The sequence below is a fragment of the Erithacus rubecula genome (genome assembly GCF_903797595.1).
Source record: "Erithacus rubecula genome assembly, chromosome: 1".
Lineage (NCBI taxonomy): Eukaryota > Metazoa > Chordata > Aves > Passeriformes > Muscicapidae > Erithacus > Erithacus rubecula.
Genome location: NC_136658.1, coordinates 26,763,731 through 26,783,822, shown reverse-complemented (window position 1 = coordinate 26,783,822; position 20,092 = coordinate 26,763,731). Strand labels below are relative to the sequence as shown.

The window sequence follows — 20,092 nt, the reverse complement described above, 5'->3', positions numbered from 1 at the left end:
TGTTTTGTTGATGTGGTCTCGAGTTTCAGTTGTCAACCTGCTGAGTTGAGGATCACAAAGAAGACCAGGCTCTGAAACAGGGATTTGGAAAAGAGACAGAAAGTCCTGTCACTACCAAAAAGTCCTGTGCACTGTCAAAACAGGACTGAGGCAGGACATAGGTGGTTACAGCCACAGCCTTCTGCAACAACAGTGGGAAGTATTGGGACAGAATGGAGATTGGGCAACTGCAATCTTCTAATATTTCTCTCTCCTTCCTTGGCATTTTTGGTAGATCTGATAAGTGCAAGAATTTTCCAGTTTCAAAGGAGGTCTTGGTAGGAGACCAGTATCTCAGCAAGGCCTGAGGGAAAACTTTCTGGGCTGCTGTAAAGGAGCTCTGTATCAGAGTCTTTACAGAGAACGAAGGAATGTACCAGCACATTCCATTACTCTGCACTGTACCAGGAAGCTCCTGGTAGCCTGGAAGCAGAAGACAAGTTTAAATCTACCAAACTCTCCTCTAGAGGGAAGCTTAAGATAAGAATAATGCAGCCCTGGGCTGTACAGTCCAAAGTTTTATTTTAAAGGGTAACCAGGACCACAGGAAGCTTACGGTATAACTTGTTGAAGTATGAAAGCATGGGCAGAACTGCTTGATGGTCACTGTCATTCCTCAAAAGGGAGAAGAATAAACTGCAGCAATCTCAGCCAGCCCTTGAGACATCCTTCTAGCTTGATCTGGTTTGGCTTGCAGCACTGCCAGTTTCCCTGGGTAGCTCACTGGAGACAGCATCAGTCTGGGAATCTCATATTCCCTAGGTCTTGTACAGGGGAAACACCTGACCTGAGCAGGATGAAAGAGCAAATTACAGAGAAAAAAGTGTCCAGACCCAGAGTCAGGGTCCAATGTGGCATAACAATACTATGATAATACACATGCTTTATGGGGAAAAAGCAGTGCCCAAAGAGGTTTTGTTCAAACAGTCGACTTGGATACAAAAGGAAGTACAGGAAAAAAGCCATGAAAGCAGTTGTGAGAAAATAAGACTGAAGAATACGCAGAAGCTGTAGGAATGCAGAACAGAGTGAGTGAACAAAAGCAATCAAGTAAAGAGGGACTGGCTATGCAAACACATGAAGACCTGAAACATCTGAGCTTATCAGATGAAATAGAATTTCCTTGTTTTTCAATTGCCTGTACTGCAAAGCAATCTAGGAACAACATATTACTAACTGTCCTTAACAGTGACTTCACTAGATCTGTAAGCACAGAACAAGGTGGCCAGTAGCCCATTTATTTCCAAGAAATGATTAATAAAATTGAAAAAAAAAATTAAAAGGGGAAAGAAAAAAAAGATGAACTTCTTTCCCAGATCATAGGATTAGTTTCAGTGTCAAAAGAGAGTACAACTTAACCTGTTAATTCATCACAGAATGTGAAGTGGCTATCCAAATTTTCAGTTCAGCAATTATATCCCAATCCAATTGTTAAAATACTCAAAAATCAATTCTATGCTGAGGCTTTTTTGTTGTTATTTTACAGGAGAAATGTTCAAGTCACTTGCTTTGGTTTTCACTTACTTTGATTGCTAATGAAAATCCTAGATTTTGTTTTCAAGAATGATTCAACAAATCTAAAGGATAGTCACAGTGAAATGGAAGGAAAGGGAAAGGCAAAAGAAAACAAGCAAAAGAAAACAAAGAATTAGTAAATATCTAAACAAAGATCATAAAAAGTATTAGAAAAAAAATTATTTTTCTTTTGTAAAACACTTTCAAAAAAATCTGTTATATTTAAACAGCAGTTATTGATTCTCCTAGTGCATGTCAGGTGGCAAAACAAGGCTTAACTAAAAAAAATGCGATAAAATCTTAATAATGGGCAGCTAAAAAACATCATGATGCAAAATTAGGCAGTCTGCATGCCTTGGAAATTCCCATCAGCTCCCTGTTATCTCTCTAACTAAAGAGGTGCAAATCCAGACAGACTTTCCATATGGTAAACCAGGAGTTGAGAAACAATCTTAAGGACCAGTCTTCCACTGGGGGACACCTCATCCCTTATCTTTCTTATCCGTATTTCAAAAGGTGTGGGAAGGACTGTCACAACCTTTGAACATGTGCTTGAACTGAAGCAGCACTGCATGCTCAAGCTTACTTTCCTGCACAGAGGTAAATGAGCTAGGTGCACTTACAGAGTTTGCTACTCTCAAGCACTGAGAACACATCCCAAGCATAGTTTGGATGGCAGTACAGTGGTTGCAAGGTCTGTGTCTGTCTGTACACAAATACAAGGCAGATACATCTTCAGCCCCTCCCTCCCACGCTCCTCCTCTCTAGTCTGCCAAAAAGTACTTCAGCCTCAACCCTAAACTCAGCATTTTGCTTCCACCTCCTCACCTCTGTAACCTCACTAAAGTAATTTTATTCATAATTTGATCACCCTAATTCCAGAAAATAAGTTAATTGGTTTTGGAAAGTCTAATTCCTGCACATAATAAAAGGCAGGAGTTATGTGCCATGCTATGTGCTATGTTAGGTCAAGGCTAACCAGAGCATTTTAAGAAGCTGCACCACTCAGGGAAAATGTTGGTAACCTGCAAGGATATGCTGAGAACACATAATCTGAAAATATGATCCAACTTCATTGTTAGATATTTAACACATAAAACATATTACTATTTCTTGGGAATATACCCAACTCTGCCCTATTTTAACATAATATATCCAGCTAAATGCACGTGTTTCTGTGTGAGAATTAAGCCAGAGTCCCTCTTTCTTGTACAAGTTAAAGACAGGACCTACAGAAGTTATTTATTAAACTGTTTGACCTTGCTAAATGCTTTTAGGTTAACATCCCATTAATCACCTGTCATTACACCTGCTACCCAGCAGAAGAGAGTTTCCTGAAGAAGATGCCAGAGATAACTTATTGCAACTCTGCTTTTCTCTCAGAATCACACTTCCGCTAAGAACAGACAGAATTATAATAACCTGTGTCTACTGCTTCCATTACCTGACTAGAAAACTGAACACAGAAAAATGCTTCTGAAATCTCATTGAAGAGGAAGAGTTTGAGGTTTGAGCCTAGCAGACCTAAAAATTCTGTAAGCCCATATTAAAGGATATTGTGAGTGAAGCAATAGGACAAATAGTAGCTGATTATTTGTTTGCTATAAAAAATTAAGAGATCCCAAAGATTGACAGTATTATTTCTCCTTACCTGCATTTTTTCAATCATCTCAAACAAGTCCACAGTCTGTGAAAAGGAAAAGACAACAAAGAAAAATAATTTGCAGAAGTTAATATTATTTTCTATGATAACCCAGATATGAAGGAGCCAACAGCTCCTTCCACATTTTGGCAAAAAAACTACTTGCTTGCTGAATATACGATGGAATTGTTCCTCCTTAATTAGTAGCATGGACAAAACAACTGGCCAAATTGTCTTCAGCTTGTGTTGCAAAAGTTTGACCTGAAACTTAGTCAGTCAGGTATCAGGAATTTCTCTCTTTCAATGGGTCAGATTGACTTGAGACAGTATGGCATAAGAACTGGGCAAATTAGCAAGTTTAGGATTCTCACAGAAGAAGGTTAACTATAGCTGTAAGACATGCATGTACATGAGCTTGATTGCAGTCAAATCTTCTGCACATATAACTCAAAGCATACACCAACCCTGAGCCAAACATGGACTGCTTTTACCTTGTTGGGGACAGCCGGTGTGAGGACACATGGAAAGCCTTCAGTGGGAGAGTTTATAACATCACTAAAACCCTGCACCACCTCCTCAGACCTCCTGCAACAGAGGTAGAAGAGAAAAAAAAAAAAAAGAAAAAGTTAAGAGTTAAGACAATTCAAGATGTCAGTGCTTGCCTGCAGTGTCTCCTTTGCCTTCTGCTTAGTATTCCTCTCCCCAGGCCATTTCTTGCCTATAAGGAAGCTGTCACTCCCTGTGAGAATCCCTGCGGTGGATGAACTTACCGCTTGCCATTTGCAAACATCCTGGATCTAACAGCAAAAATTTTCTGGCTTCTGACTGTTCTGTCTTTGCTCACATACAATATTTTCCTCACAACTGTCATGGAAGTGCTGAATGATTTTTCTTTGCCAAGTTCCTCCTCCATCATGGATTTGAAGCAGAATTAAGACACGTCTCATGAGAAGGTTTGTAATCAGATCTCAAAACAGAACCATATTAAAGAGAATGAAAGTAGTTCAGAACCACCACCAAAAACAGAACTGAAAGGACAGTCCCAGCTGCCTCAGCCTGGGTATTAATCTCAAAGACAGGAGCATAACAGAGATGGCACAAGAACAGAACTGATAACACCCTGCAGAGATGCAGGCACAGTTTTGTGTTACCACTGCTGGTACAGCCAGCATGGAGATTAGGTGAGCTTTTGTCTACACATCTGCTATGGAAAATATATTAGTACTATGGTCCCTGCTGGAGCAGCAGTATGTACAAACAGCAGCAGGACTTTATTTGATTTCACAGAAGAGAAAGTAAAAAGCAACACAAACACTACACCGTAGTTTAGAAGACATTGTCCACGGCACTACTGACCACCTCTCCTACTGTTACTTTATAAACATTCCACATCTCTCACAGTTTTTACTAGCAGTCACAACTGGGGTTAAGTCACAGTGAAGGACACATAGGTGGGGTTGGGAACTAAGCACAAGTTTACAGGAGACAGGACTCATCCACTGTGTAATGAAATCATGAATATGATTGTTAGCTGGTCATAGGATTGCAGAAGGGTTTGGGTTGGAAGAAACCTTAAAAATCGTTTAGACCCAACCCCTCTGCCAGATGCCACCTACTACATCAGATTGCTCAGGGCCCCATCCAACCTGGCCTTGAACACTTCCAAGGATGGGCCATCCACAGCTTCTCTGGGCAACCTGTTCCAGTGCCTCGTTATCCTCTGAGTAAAGAATTTCTTCCTAATGTTTTATATTAATCTCCTCTCTTGGTTTAAAACTGTTCCCCATCATCCTGTCACTACCTGCCCTATAAAAAGTGACTCCCCCTTTTTAATAAGCCCCTTCTAAGTACTACAAGGCTTCAATAATGTCTCCCTCCCTGGTCATTCTTTTCTCCATGCTGAACAACCCCAGCTCTCTCAGCCTGCGTTTGCAGGAGAGGAGCTCCAGCCCTCAGAACATCTTTGTGGCCTCCTCTAGACCTACTCTGGCAGGTTCACATCTCTCTTGTGCTGGAGTACTGCATCCAGCTCTGGGTTCCCACAAGAGCAGAGCAGAGAGGGAAAATCACCTCTCAACCTGCTGGCCACTCCTCTCGTGACACAACCCAGCACAGGTTTGGCTTTCTGGGCTGTAAGTGCACACTGCAGGCTCATGTCCAGCTTTTCCTCTAGCAGAACCCCCAAGTCCTTCTCCACAGGGCTGTTCTCGATGAGTTCATCTCCCACTCTGTGCCTGTGTCTGGGATTGTCCCAAACCAGGTGCAGCACATTGCACATGGACTTGTTGAACTTCACAAGATTCCCATGGGAATACCACTGGTCCAGCTTGTCCAAGTCCCTCCGGATGGTCCCTTCTTCTCTTGTGTCAACCACATCCCTCAGCTCTGTGTCATCTGCAAACCTGCTGAGGGTGCACTCAGCCCCACTGCCTGTGTCACTGATCAACATATTAAAGATCAGCAGCCCCAAGACAGAACCCAAGAGACACCACCCGTCACTGGCCATACAATCATCATAAAATGCATATAACAATCCTAAAAGGCAATTAAGAATTGCTGTCCTGCAGCTATTAGGTGCATGACTGCTGCTGCTTCCATGCTAAAAGAGAGGTCATGCAGACCCTTGCTTTGAAAGCAGTGGCTAAATTCCATCTTTTATGGAGGTACAACATATCTCCATAATATTGAAACTACTCTGTCACAAGCTCAAAGAATCATATTGCTCACCAGTTCTCTGACCATTCACAGTTCATTTTAGTGGCCCCATGGCCACTGACTTGCATATAGGCTCATCTATACAAAGTAACACAATGCTTCCACCCCACAATTTTGAAATTCTGAAATTTAAATGAGAGAGATCTGTATAATGCATCTAGAAATTAATGCCATCACATGTCTGGGAGGGAAGACGTAGGAGTTAGTCTTGACAGCCTCAAATAAATATTGAAATAGTTTGATGGCATATGTATTTAAAATTAACATTAATACCATACTAATACATGCTGTATTTATCATCTTATTCATTTACTTACAGAATGTTTGGGATGAGCAAAATTTATGTCCAAGCAGCACATGAAACATTTCCACTGCCTCTTAAAAACTTTAAGTTCTGTTCTGTAAGCCCTAAAAAGACAAGAGCTTAATTTGATAAGTTCTCATTTTCAGAAAGTGTAACAATAGAACCTTTTGTGCAACTGGATGTCCTGGGGCCTTGGTGCATGCCTGTGTTTTCTTTGGCATGTCACTGAGGTGAATGCTGAATCAATCAGAGGAGTTAAATACACACCTGCATCATGGAAATCTGGCAGCTCCCACATGAGGTCAGTGTGGCCAGTCCTGCCCCAGTCCTCTCACCATAAATTCACCTCAACACTTCAGACTGACTGGAAAACTTTGGGCAGAAACTGTTCTTTACCACTGAATCCTAGTACAGTTCTATTTCCCAAATGAGTCCAGTAGATACCAAAATCATCAGTCTTACTGTACATTTAGAAATGTTCACAATTCTGCAATTATCCCAAATTAGGAATACACCACAGGCCTTTGAAAATCCAAGAGAATGCCTTAGATTTTATGTTATCTTCTATAAAATTCACAAAAATTTGGGGCTATTATAATTATTGCTTTAAAGTCCACATTCAATTTCTGGAACTTTGAACTTCTGGAATGAAAAGCACTAGAATGTATTACAAAAAGGGAACATACTTCTTTTCAAATTGGAACTTTGAATTCCTCAACCACAGAAAAGAAGATCATAATCCTTCTGAAAAAGGAAAGCAATTCTGCAGACTGGGAGAGGAATGTGCAAATGTGAAAATGTATACATGCTGAAGCTTTATTCTTAGGAAATGGCAATAAGGGGAAGAAGCATAAGGCCTAGAAAATGCTGAAGGCTAAATCTGGATTTTTCTAGTGACAGTAACCAGTGCATTAATTTCAAGCAGGCAGTCAACCTAAATGTAGGTACTGCTGATCCACTGATAAATTGCACTCTCAAGTCTGAAACGGAACAAGAAGAACCTTTGAAGATCTCTAAGCCACTACAACTCTACTCACGCCTTGTATTCCTGTCTTGCTATTTCAGTCATGGGATCTCTCAACCCAGCTTTCAAAATCATGGCTATCTGCTGCTGAGCCAGTTCAATAACCAAGTCAATGTACTTGCTCCAGGAAAAACACAAATTGGACAATTTCATACAGACTTTCATAAATATTCCAGAGCAAATGGGGATTTGCTGCACTCTAAAAGGCAAGTGCCCCAAAATCCTCAGAAAACTCTTTTTCTTAAAGTTCACAGGGAAGCAGGTGTATAGCTGTTGTAAATACTCCTGTTAATCTGGAAGCCTTCCAGTAGGAGAAACACCACAGCATGATTTGTAGCTATCTACGGAACAACAGAAAGTAAAACTGGCATTCCAGCCTGATAAGAGTTTCTTGCAGGAAGACACTAACATGTTTTTTAAATTCCTTATTAAAGGGACGGGCAATTCAGAAGAACTTAAGGTAATGTGAGACAAGAACAGGCCTAAAATGCTCATAAGGAAAATTCTGGGAAACCATTTCCCCTGAGCAACAGCTTCTGCTGTTTCACTCCCTTGTTTCTGCCTTATAGAGATGAATTTATATCAAATGCAATCATTAGCTATTCGGTGGAGACAGCTGAAAACACGAATAGCCCAGCTCAGAACACCTGCACAGCTTTGAAATTTGCTTACACATAGATTCCTGCAGCTCAAGAGAAGAAATTACTGAAGCAGAACTAGGAAAAGGAAGCAGCCACTACAGATGAGAGGTGGTTTGCTCTCAGCTGGTCACAAACTTTCTGCCCACAGACTCCAACTTCCAGCAAGGAGCCTCTCCGCCACCCGCACTCCCCTGGCTGTGGGCAGCTCCCGTGGAGACCCCGCTCCCACCCGTGTTCAGGACTCCGTGCACCCACGAAGGGATGGGCAGGTACCGGGAGCGCCCGCAGAACCCCGCCAGCTCGCCTTGGGGCAGGAGAAAGGAAAGCTCCCGGGAAAAATTAATCTCGCCATCCAACCCGCACTCCACCTCCTGAGAGGTGCCAATAGCAGAGGTGCCCCGCTCCCAGGATGGCAGGAGAAAGCCCGCCGAGCCTCTCTGTGTCCCTTCGGGGAGAGGCACCACGGGCCGGAGCGGGGCCGGGAGGGACGGAGGGACGGAGGGACGGAGGGAGGGAGGGAGCGAGGGCCGGGCCCACAGCCAGAGCCGGACCTGCCGGGCTGGGCACGGCCATCGCCGTCCCCCTCCCGGCTCTCCGCCCTTCCAGCCAGCCCGCGGGGGCTCTTTGCTGCTCCAGCACTGCGATCCGGGAGAGGCAGGGCCCCAGGCCCCGCGGCCGCCGGCACCGCTCCCGGTGGCGGTACCTACCCTCCGCTGGCTCCGGCAGGGAAGCCGTGCTCCCGGGAAAACATGCTGGACTGCTGCGCTGAGTCAGCTGCCGGGTTCCCTCCTCGGGAGCCTGCTCTCCCCCGGCCTCGCCATGAAGCAGGGCACAGGCTCCCTCCCGGCCCCCTGCGAAGCCGCGGCTCCCGCCCCCACCCCTCCTCTTCCTCTCGGGCCGGGATTCACCGGATAGACAACGAAGGGACCCGCACGGCCGGACCGGGCCCGGGCCCGGCGGGCAGCGGCCCCGGGGAGGACGGGGCCGAGGACGAGGAGGGATGGAGGACGAGGAGGCAAGGGCGGATGGGGTGATGGTTTCGGCCCCTCCTCCGCTGTGGCGGAGCGGTTCCCCCTGGAGCCCCCGCTGTGGACGGAGCAGCTGCCGGAGCGCCGAGCCGGGGCCGCTGCTCTGCGGGCGGCTCGTGCGGCTCAGCGCCAGACGGGCACAGCGCACGGGTGTCACTCGCTCCGCTCTGCTGTAGGGCGAGAGCGCGGCTCCGGGCTCTCGCTATCCACTGAGGAAAGTGAGCATCAAAGCAGTTCTCCACAAATTCCCACGCTTTTAAAGGGAAGGCTAGGAAGGTACTAAATTCACTAAATCCAAATCCTTGTCATTTGGACCTGGCATGCATCAAGTACCACAGAGATTTGGCTCCGCACTCCTTATGAAATAGCTCATTGATGCAAGGTGTAAACTAGGGAAGCTCAAATTTTCAGGGGTCACAGATGCCTTAACCACATGTATTTCCATTCAGTCATCAACAGATTGTCATTCCTGATAAAAAATTGAGCATGACAACATGGTCTGCTGTGAATATGAGCAAGAATATGCATATACCTGTGTTTAAATGAGAACACTGAGTTCTTCTGGACACATATTTTTTTCCTGTGCTTCTCAGTTTCATTCCACAGGATGATGTCATGTTTTCTCTTTACATCAAGATCTATAAAAGCAGCAGCTATAACCTTATGCCAAGTGTCAGCCTCGCACTGTGTTTATTCTAACTAACCAAGGGGACGTCAGGAAACACAGAACAAGAGACAGAATTTGCCAGAGAGCTAGGAAAAGATGTAAAATGAGAGTGCAAAAATAGTATGCAGACAGAAAATATGAGCTAGCAGATAGAGATGGGGAAAAAAAGAAAAAAAGCAGAGAGCAAGGAGTTACATCAAAGTTTGGGGGATGAATGCACCATTTTCATCCTAATACTTTCTATAAATTCCACTCTTGAAAGACCTGGATAGAAATTAGTATGGTGGCTTCAAGGGTCTCAGGGTGGGCAAAGATACTGTAGGAAGAAGGAATCAAGATAGGTGCCAACTTTGAAAGGACAAAGAAAGGGTCTGCTTTCTGGTTTTAGTAACTTGCATGGAGCCCAGGTGACTCATTTTGTCTTGTCTATCTCCTGTAATTCCCCAGAAGATCTGATGCTGGAGATTGAGCCGATTCATACATCCTCACTCCAACTCAAATGTCTCCCAAATGGGCCCAGGGCACTGAATAGAGCAGCTGCTCTCTGCACATCTTACTCATTCACCTGAATCTCTGAGTAGAGATGTGACTGGACCAAGGCAAAGAGCCAAGCTTGCCATTTCTGCTGCATCTCAGAAGGAGGAAGAGACATTATTTTTTGCTGTTAGAGAGGGCTGCCAGCAGTAACTACAGCCTTCCCCTGTCTCAGGGTCATTAGCACAGCACTATCGAGCCTGGCCATGGTGAAAGCAAAGCAAGCAGAGACGCTCAGGTCTTTCTGCCATTCTTGTTTTTCGGCAGCTTGCCACTACAGACAAGAGCCAACTTTGTTCACATACAAACCCACACTGAGCTCAGCTATCATTTAACTGTCTCACAGCTTTACCTAACCTTCTCTGCAACTCCAGTTGTCTACAAAGTCCTCAACATGCATTAGCAAAACAGCAAACAATTATTAAATACCCTAATTGCTGTTCTAATTAGCCTCCTTTGGCAATAGCAATATGAATAAATCACATGTAAGCAAATCACAGGATACCTTTCTGTTCCTAAACTTACAATCAAAGTTAAAAATTGTTACTATTTACCCTGCTGATGCAAAAATATTACCTATTATAAGCCTTCAGTTGCAGTAAGTAGATTCAGCTCTTATTGATATTTGTGTTCTTATATGACTAATTCAGTGTACTTACAGTCTGAAATTTTAATCCCTGCATGTGTCCATACTTGCATGGATCATTATGCATTTTATAGTTATTGCGTGTTTTAGGGACTGGTACATAAGTTTTTGTTCTTTCAGGTATCCTTGTAGACATGCTAGTATATGTGTTACAGTAATTGGTGTCTATACCTTTTGCTATGTATTTTCCCAGTTTTTATTAGCAGATTTTTTACATGTGTTTAATTTCATTAGCATTTTATCTTGTTCACATAGGAGAAGTCTGTATTAGCTGTAACACAGAAACTGGTCCCTGCAATTCTGTTAATTGAGTCATTGTAAGAACATCAGCAGCTCCACGGAAGCTGCGCAGTACCAACATAAACACAGCAGGATATTCTTCAAGGGTAAACTCTTCAGGACAAAACCTGTATTTTTTTAAGTTTTATTCAATATTACACAAACTCATAGCTGCATTGACAGACAGAAACACACACATTTTCACATCAGCTGTTTCCACAGATCTATGCACGCAGGTTCTAAATATAGCACCGGGTGTGCACAGACAGCACCTCCCGCAGCGCACTTGAACTCCTCATTTTATGTCCAGGACTGACATAATCAGGGTGGGATTCCTTTGAGTCTGGACAGACCCTCTCTCATGCTCCTCCATCCCTTTAGTTTGTTTCATTTCCTTCACAGACATCCGCTCTCCCCACCTCCACTCACCCTTTCTCTCTCTGCAACTCCTTCACTACACAATGCAGAATAGCACAATATCTTTTAAAAAGCATGCACAGTTTCCCTGATGAGGCTGAAACTGCCCCAAACTCTATCCATTACACAACGCCACGCAAGCAGCAGAGAAGATCTGGATCAACCCTCCCCCACCTATCTTTGCTCCCGTTCCTTCTAGATGCAAAATATTTTTAATTGGCATTGCAAGCAAGACAAGAATAAAAGCAGCTAAGCTGTTCATCCCCTACCTGAGCAAGGATCTCTCATCCCCAGCTGGTGAGCAGATGGAGACGGAACCCAGCTGCTCTCCTTTCCTTGCACTATCAATTATTCACGTAGGTTGCAGTGTCCTCCCTCTCCCTCCCTCCCTTTCTCTTCCGCTGCCCCCACCTGCAGCTGAATGGAGATCGAGCAGGTCGGTGCTGTCACACTTGAAACTAGAGATCATTGTCGATTGAACAGCCAGTCTGTGGAGCAGCTGTGCTCTTAAACAGAGAAGATTTGCCCTGGCAGAAGGGGACAGACTGGCAGCTCCAGAGATGGAAGACAGGCAGCTCTGTGTATCCACATCCTGCTCCCTGCACTTCTAATCCAGGGTTGTCCTTTAAAGATGAAAGAGGGGTTTTTGGTTAGTTTGTTTTGGTTTGGGGTTTTTTTTTTGTGGGGGGAGGGGGGTTTACCACAGAAAAGCACATTTTTCTAGTCCTCTCAATTATAATGACAGGTTTTTGGTGACAGTGAACTGGGTCATGCAAATTCATGTGTATAGATCAGAGTAGGAAGGGAAAGTAGAAGACTGGAAAAATCTGAAACATGATTACGTAGTACTGATTTAGTCCCGTAGCAAAGGCACTGGGAGAGGATAATTTAAGGGGACAAGACGACATGGTACTTTCTGTAAATGCTTTAGGTAATCATGAGTCATGAAACTGACCTGTGGGTTGGAACGATTCTTCAGTCACAATTTTTTTTAAATAATTAAAGGATTCTTATGTGGTACCAGTCTTAGGCAAAGGTAAAATGAGTTCTGGCAGACCAATGTCAAGGTGTTTAAAGCATTTTATCTTTGTAGAGGGCTACCACCCACAACTGGATGAGTGTTCTAGATATGCCTCACAGCAAAATCAGGTTGAAATCCCAGGACAAATTAACTGCTCAATTTTGCACTGGAGTAACTCACCCTGAATCATCTCAGTCCCATTAGTTTGCTGGGGACCCTCCTGCTGTGCCATCTCAAATATCACAGTAATTTGTTCTGTTAATTCTTCCCTATTATGAGACCATAGCTGTGGCAGAGTCATCACAGAGACAAATGAAAAACCATACTAAAGTGGTCAAATAGTAGGTCATCATGACGTTTCTGCCCTATTTAACTTTTCCCATCTTTTGAAAAAAAAAAAAAAACGTTTGCAGGAATTTTCCCAGAAGTAGCAAAGTTTCCTGAAATTACATAAAAAAAAAAAAAAGGCCTAATAGAAGGCATTGGTATTGCAACTACAATTTGAGTAAAAACTCCTGAAAACCAGCAACTCTTTTAAGAGGACACTATAGTTGTTTTAAATTATCTTTTTGTTTTCAAAACTTTACAGATCAAGCTTTGTCAAGCATTTCTCCAGAATTCTGTAGGCTGAAAACATTTTATTTTAAATAAAGAAAAAGTCATCAACTTTTTGTTTTCATGTGAGCATTGGAACCACCAAGTTCTATAGATGGAACAACAAATTTCCCAAAGATTTGTTTTGTGCAGTTGTTTCAGGTCCAAGAACTTTAATTGAGTCTGCTGGAGCACTTACAAGACCCTTCTCTTGTGCTGAATCTTTGAGGGGGTTCCCTTTGAAACCTTTCCATCCTTTGAACCTTTTTTCTTGGTTGAGCGTTTTAATTACATTTACAGGAACTTTTTCTCAGAGAAAACATCTTTTTCAGATAATTATCAAAGGGATAATTATCAAGTTATCAGAACATTATTTTAAGAAAATTATCAAATCAAGAAATTATCCTTGAGACCTTGATACCCTAATTTTGGTACAAGATAACTCTTCCAGAGGTTACAAAGGGATAATGGTATACAGGCACAAACAGACTGTGTAAAGTAAGTTTTATTTCTAGAAAAGTAGACTAAGAACAAGACATGGTAAAACTCAATAAAAGTAAGAAAATCAGCATTGTAAATTTTGGAAAAGCAGTAATTTTTGGCTTTTCAGTAATAGCAATCAATAGCATCAATACCTATGCATCTACCTACAGATATAGGAGTATAGATTTATGCTTTTTTTTTAATATTAGACTCATACGGGACTAATTGTATGGCTATTTTGGTACTTTACAATTTAGTATTATTCATATTATATACTATATACAATTTATATACTATACACAATTTAGTGTTATTAGTATTATATACTAAAAATTAGTATTATTCATAACCCGATCAATACAATTATAACATCCTGCCATTTATACAAGTCTTTAAATCACTCTTAGATTATAAACTGACTGGGTCTTCCCATATGTCTGTAAAAATTGTAGAAGAAATTGTTTCCATATAAATACTAACACTTCCCATTCCTTGCCAACTTTATCTGAATATCTCACAGTGCATTACTGATATTGGTTCCCGTTATTACCACTGCTCCACATAAGGATAAACTGTGCCAGAGATACTCTCACTATCACCCAGGGCCACAAAAAGGAAACAGAGCTCTGAGTCCATCAGTACAGTTGTATAAACAACTTGAGATGCCTCCATTCCATGCTGACACAGGAGAGTCCCACTTGGATCAGCCAGCGGGTCCAGGTGACATCCTGAATGCCAGTGCTGATGCCATGAAGGGGACTAGAACAGGCAGCCAGTGATGGAAAAGGGATGTGGCAGGACTCCTCTGCAAGCAACTGGATTTGAAACTGGCCCATGAGAGTGCAGCATCAACCTCTCAGCAAGGCCCTTAGATAACGAGTCAGTTCAAGCTTTGAGCAGTTTCCTGCTAGTAAATTTAATTATATGAGAACTATTTATCAATTTATCTGTCTGTCAGTACTATAGGAATTGAGGAATTGGGGGGATTTTGACAGTATAACTTTGGATATTTGTAAATAGGGAAATTATGGGATTGCTTGCTAATTTCAGAGATGATTGGAATGGCTGCAATTCAGAAAAGATGAAGCAGCTCCTCCACAGTAGTGACATCTAGGTTCATCACTATAGGCACAGAAAAAAGGACAAGTGACATCATTCAGGTTGCACCAATGAAAATTTCAGCTATCTTCAAGGAAAAAGTTGTTCTTCCTATGAGGGTGATTTAGCACTGAAAGGTACCAAGAGAGACTGAGTAATATCCTTCTTGGAGATCTTCAGAAGATATATATACAAGGACCTTCTAGCTTTTAAGTTGACCATTTAGTTTACAGTAGTTGACCTAAATGAGACCTTTTCATTTAATTTATTCTATGGTTTTATTCTCTGCATGTTAGAAAATCCATGGCATGAAATGTCCAAAAGCTCAAAGTTCATCATTTCAGCATAATATGTAAGAGCTTCAAGTTCTGAGTGAATCAGATCATAGCCAAGTCAAAATTCTTCACTGATGGTTTCCACCCAGAAATCAAGCTCTGTAATCACTCAGCAGGTAAATTTGTCTTGGTATATGTGAAAGTACTTGGAAAATCAGGGTTTGTATCATCCAGCAAGTCTTGCCCTGGATATATATATAACAGGGGCTCAACAAGAGGATGATTCAGGGAGATGGAAAACACAAGATATGAAGACAGCTCAAGCAGAGGAAGGGCCTCTAATTAAAGACTATATTTTGCAAACAGTACTGCATTATCTATATAATAATCATGCTTAAGGAAAAGGACTTCATTTGTAAGTTTTACTGCACCATTACTTCATAATAGGCTTTAACTAACAATTTTAACAAAGGAAAGCTCTCTACACTCTCAGCATAATCTTTCAAAAGCAGTGATATATGAATATACAAAGCCAGTTTGCATCCATGAATTCCATGTGAAATCAAGGCAGAGAAGTGAAAGAATTGCCAGGCTCAGGCTAAAACAGATGGATGGACAGCAGAGAGGCAAGTCATTAGAGTGAGGAAAGGCTGAAGAGCACAAGGGTGAAGATACGGGACTTGCCTAGGTTGGATCAACAAGTTTAACAATTTGCATTAATGAAATGATATTCAAACAAGGGGAATAATAAGCTGCTTAAACCAAACAAAAGGACAGGAAGCACAGGCAAATATTTTTTGTGGCTGCTAGAAAGATATATGGGATGAGCAGGAAGGGAGGTCAGAACTAGATGCAGTGCAAATGAGGTTAACAGGGGAACGAAAAGGCAATCGGGCAAGTAAATTTCTTTGACAGAATTAGGGATAAAGGTGCTTGCAATTTCCTTCTGTCCAGATAATCTGGACCGGCTGGGACTATTCCCCACAAACATCTCCTGCAACTCTGAAGGGCGCAGAAGGGGTTAAAGCAGCCTGCAGCACAAAGGGTGGCCGAGCTGCCCCGTCGGACCGCGTCGAGCTGCGGAATCCCCGGGGACGGGAGGGACACCGGGCCCGTCCTCCGGGAAATGGGAACGCTGCGGCGGCGCCTTTAATAACGGGAGCCGGTGCTGATTAGTGTGGACGGCACGATCCACTGCGGAGCGGGAGCGGGAGCGGGGAGCGGGAGCAGGGAGCAGAAGGGAGCAGGAGCGGGAGCTGCAGAAGGGAGCAGGGAGCGGGAGCTGGCTGCTGTGCCCGGACCGTGCCAGGGATGCTCAACAGGGCTTACATCCCGGCGCAGCAATGACGACCCCCGAGGGGTCGTGCTGACAATTTCTTAGACATGATCGACACCTGGAATACCGTGAAATTATCTGTTTCAGTGAAACATTTGCACTTCAATGAAACTTTTCTTTTCCCTTTTTTTTACTTTTCGTCGAAGGAGGATGCAAGCTAGCTCAGGAAAATCTCAGCCTTGTTTCTAAGGCACAAAATAAGAGTCAGTCCCCATTCTAAAAGAGTACGTTCTCTGAGAGACCTGCAGTGAATGAAAGGATTTGGTTAGTCACAGATGAAGGCTTAGTAGTAACTGGAATTTGATCTCAGATTACCCAAATCAGAAGTCAGTGCCAGTTACAGGAACAGTCTCCTTGTTTTCCTCTTCCTTCCCACCTGCGATACAGCACCTTTCTCCAGTCAGGGCAAGAGAAGGACATTGTTACTTACAGGAATCAGGACAGTAAACAAACAACATGAAGACTCTTTACAATTAATTACTCAATGGAATTTCGTTGGAAAGCACCTAGCAATTATTCCACATCAACAGGCCACCTGGAAAGTGATAAGGGTGGTTTAGGCAGAGCATTAGGAGACAAAATAATGGAGCATTTATTTGTTAATCAATGAGGACACACAGAGAATAAGCAGGGTTGGGTAGTGTAAGCATGTACAACATCAAAGAACAGCTGATACTTGCTTTGACAAATACTTGGCATATATAAAAACTTAAAAATAATCACTACATTAGATTTGGTAAGAAAGTGTCTGCCACTTAAGAACCATACACTAACCCTAAATATCTAGAAAATCTATTAATGAAGAATGTGGAGAACATTTTACTTCTTTGAATGGCTAAATGTGTGTCCTAATGTGTTTGCACATTACACACTATATACAGTTTAACGTGGCATATGTGGGCTGTGCATTATAGGTACACATACATTTATCAAATACATATATTCTGTGTATCAGACATGCAGTAAAAATGGAATCTATGGCTTCAAGTTGTTACAGAGAAGTGCCCCCTAAAGATTTTGGAGTACTATCAAACAATATGTCTCACAAAATTGGGTTACTACATCAAACTTAAATGACAAAAAAAACCAAAACTTTGCTGTATAGCCAGTTTGTTAAGCACCTCAGTTGCCTGGATAGCACTAAGAGGACAAGCACCACTGGAAAATCAGCCTGCATAGAGCACTTGGGTTAGTAAGAATCCAGTATAATTCCCAGACTGCAGGGAGCTGAACTGTGACAGTAAAAGAAAAAAATATTTTCAGTTGCAATGAAATTTGCTCACTTACTTCCCTGTGGTAGGGCGGGGAGAGAATCAAAAGGGTAAGAGTGAGAAAACACATGGGTTGAGATAAAGACAGTTAATAGGTAAAGAAGAGTCTGCACACACAAGCAAAGCAAAACAAAGAATCATTCACCACTTTCCATGGGCAAGCAGGTGTCCAACCATTCCCAGGACAGCAGGGCTCCATCATGTGTCACTGTTACTTTGAGGAAAATTAACTCTACCACAGCCAAAACTAGCAAAGCATGGGATAAAAAACATCCAGGCATTCTCAGGAAGCAAGTGCTCTTAAATAAATTGTAGACCTGAAATAAAGAATGCCAGCATTGCTTTGGTGACATAAAACTGGGAACAGGGAAAATCCAGCAATCTTTTAACAGTAAGTAGAGCTGCACAAACTAAAATGTAATGAAAGGAGGGCAAGATGTTTACTTCGTTCTCAAAGAATATTAAGAATTGATAAATGTATTTATATAACTGATGTAAATATATTTGTGGAATGAAAGGCAGAGCTATAATCAATCATGGGACTCTACCAAAATGAGAGGTGTTAGATTTGTTAGGTGGTAAATATTTACATTCTGTTAGTGCTCAACTAACCAGCCCAGCTGGCTTGGTGTGAATGCTATGGAGATAACTCAGAAGGGTCAACAGTTAAACCAGAATGTTTAGGATCAGCAACAATAACTCTCTTATCCTGAGGAGTTTTGCATAAGCTTGAAAATTTAGGGAATCACCTTACCATAGCCTTGTTATTTATAATACCAGTATCTCATCTATGACCCCAAAACAGTACTTTCTTTTTTCTTTGACTCATTCAAGAACATACATCAGTATTAATCTGGAGAATGTTAGGTTTGATTTTTTTCGCCATTTTGTGTATGTTCTTCCAGCTGTACCACTTACATTGTCTCTGACTGACCTACCACAAAAACCTCCTACTATGGCAATTTCTAGCCAAAACTTCTGCATCCAGAGAGCCACCATTCACAAGAAGCCTTGATTTTGTCTATTTTTTGTCTGGAAACATGTTTACAGCTGAATTCCACACTGCTTGTTTGACCTATCTGTTTCAACACAACTTGTAAGAAAAAATCATAAGCCTCCAAATAGGAGCATAAAAATAATCTCTGAAACAAGCCTTTGCATGGAAATGAACATATCTCTGCCTTCTCCAACCCTGTGATGAAGTGTGTTGACAGAGTAGATACTGTATTGCCAGTTTCATGTACCTGAGGTTCAGAATTTTAGAAATTGTGAGACAGGCTTAACAAAGTTCCCATAGCTGGGCAGCCATGGAACGACACTTCAGGGCAGGAGTTCAAGAGGAAAGCAGCAAGCTGGAGGAAGACATGCAGAAAGCTGTGGTCCTCAATGCAAGCAAGCAATTGTCAGCAATTTTGCATAAATAAAAATCATCTGGCTATTACAGTGTTCATAGGAATTTGAAAATCAGTTTGCCTCCATGCAGTCCTCATTCTGCCCTGACAATTAAAAACAGCAGGTGAACATGATACTGCCAAGGAAACAGAGGAGTCAGCTCTCATCATGGAGACCTTTTATCTTTTCTTCATATGGCCAAATGTTCATGCCATAACAGTGCCTAAAGTACAAATTTAGGAAGTTCTGGTGATGGTCAAAGTTGTTGCTGAGTAGTTTCATGAGAAGGAGAATCTGGCTAAAAGGAGCACCACCATGTATCAGAGACTTGGACACTTCTTCAAAAATAATGGGACCAGGGACTTTGTCAATATCAGTGGATCTCAAGCAGGTATAGACTGGAAACTTGTGAGAGCTCTGGGTGTGGCATACTGCAACACACTCAGGTCTGAGAAGTAAAGAGTCATATAATGGTTATTCTGACAAAACACTATTCTTTCCATTTTTTATCGAGCAAGGCAATATTTGGAGGAAGCAGGGAGGAACAGAGGAGGCAGTGGACAAGAATATATGCCTCATCTATATTTCCAATACAGTCAAAGAAATCTCTTCAGTCAAGACTATGATCTCTCATGCCCCAAGTGTCAATGCCCTCAAGAGCTTTTCAAATAGTTAACACCTTCTTATGAATCACTCTGACATCTTTCATCATCTGCAAGTGATTTCACAGAACAGTTCTATGAATCAGAAGTTGTTAATAGCCAGTAAACTTAACAACTCTTCTCAAGAAACAGAGGCACTATCACAAGGATCATCTTCAGCATCAAATATTACTTCACTTCAACACAAATATCTGCAAACTATGACCACTCTACCCTGAACTTCTCCCTTCAATGGCAATCTTCTCATTTTCACAGAAAGACCCTTTATAACCAGTCAACACTTTCTCATGAAACTGGTACAATGTGGAACAAGCAAACTTGCACAGTCATCACCATTAACAAATTCTCGAAGCCATCGGTTCAACCAGATATACAGTTAATTCCACATATTGAGTGTCCTGGGATTTTGTTGCCTACAGGGAGCAAGGAAGATATCTCTCAGCAACAGAGGCTCTGATAATGCAGAGTTCCCCTTCACAAACAATAGGAGCTGCATTATCACTACTGCT

At 42.2% G+C, this 20,092-nt stretch overlaps 1 protein-coding gene across 38 annotated transcripts in view; it reads right to left on the bottom strand.

The window, feature by feature from the left end:
- LOC306801370 (rap1 GTPase-activating protein 1-like) overlaps window positions 1-11,838 on the bottom strand; it is a gene marked incomplete at its 3' end in the record, with an annotated part of 46,271 nt that extends 34,433 nt beyond the window's left edge. For 10 of the 38 annotated variants that reach the window (XR_013774064.1, XM_079304390.1, XM_079304392.1 and 7 more), the window contains exons 1-3: window positions 11,721-11,838; window positions 3,688-3,781; window positions 3,206-3,241 (exon numbers count right to left, since the gene is read on the bottom strand). Coding sequence is in view for 27 of the 38 variants with exons in the window: in XM_079304390.1 (XP_079160516.1) it covers window positions 3,206-3,223 (18 nt within the window). Of the gene's footprint in view, window positions 1-3,205; window positions 3,242-3,687; window positions 3,782-8,587; window positions 8,974-11,720 lie in introns of those variants that run through there. The other 28 variants (XM_079304413.1, XM_079304397.1, XM_079304387.1 and 25 more) reach the window with 5 other exon arrangements.
- Window positions 11,839-20,092: the final 8,254 nt, after the last annotated feature.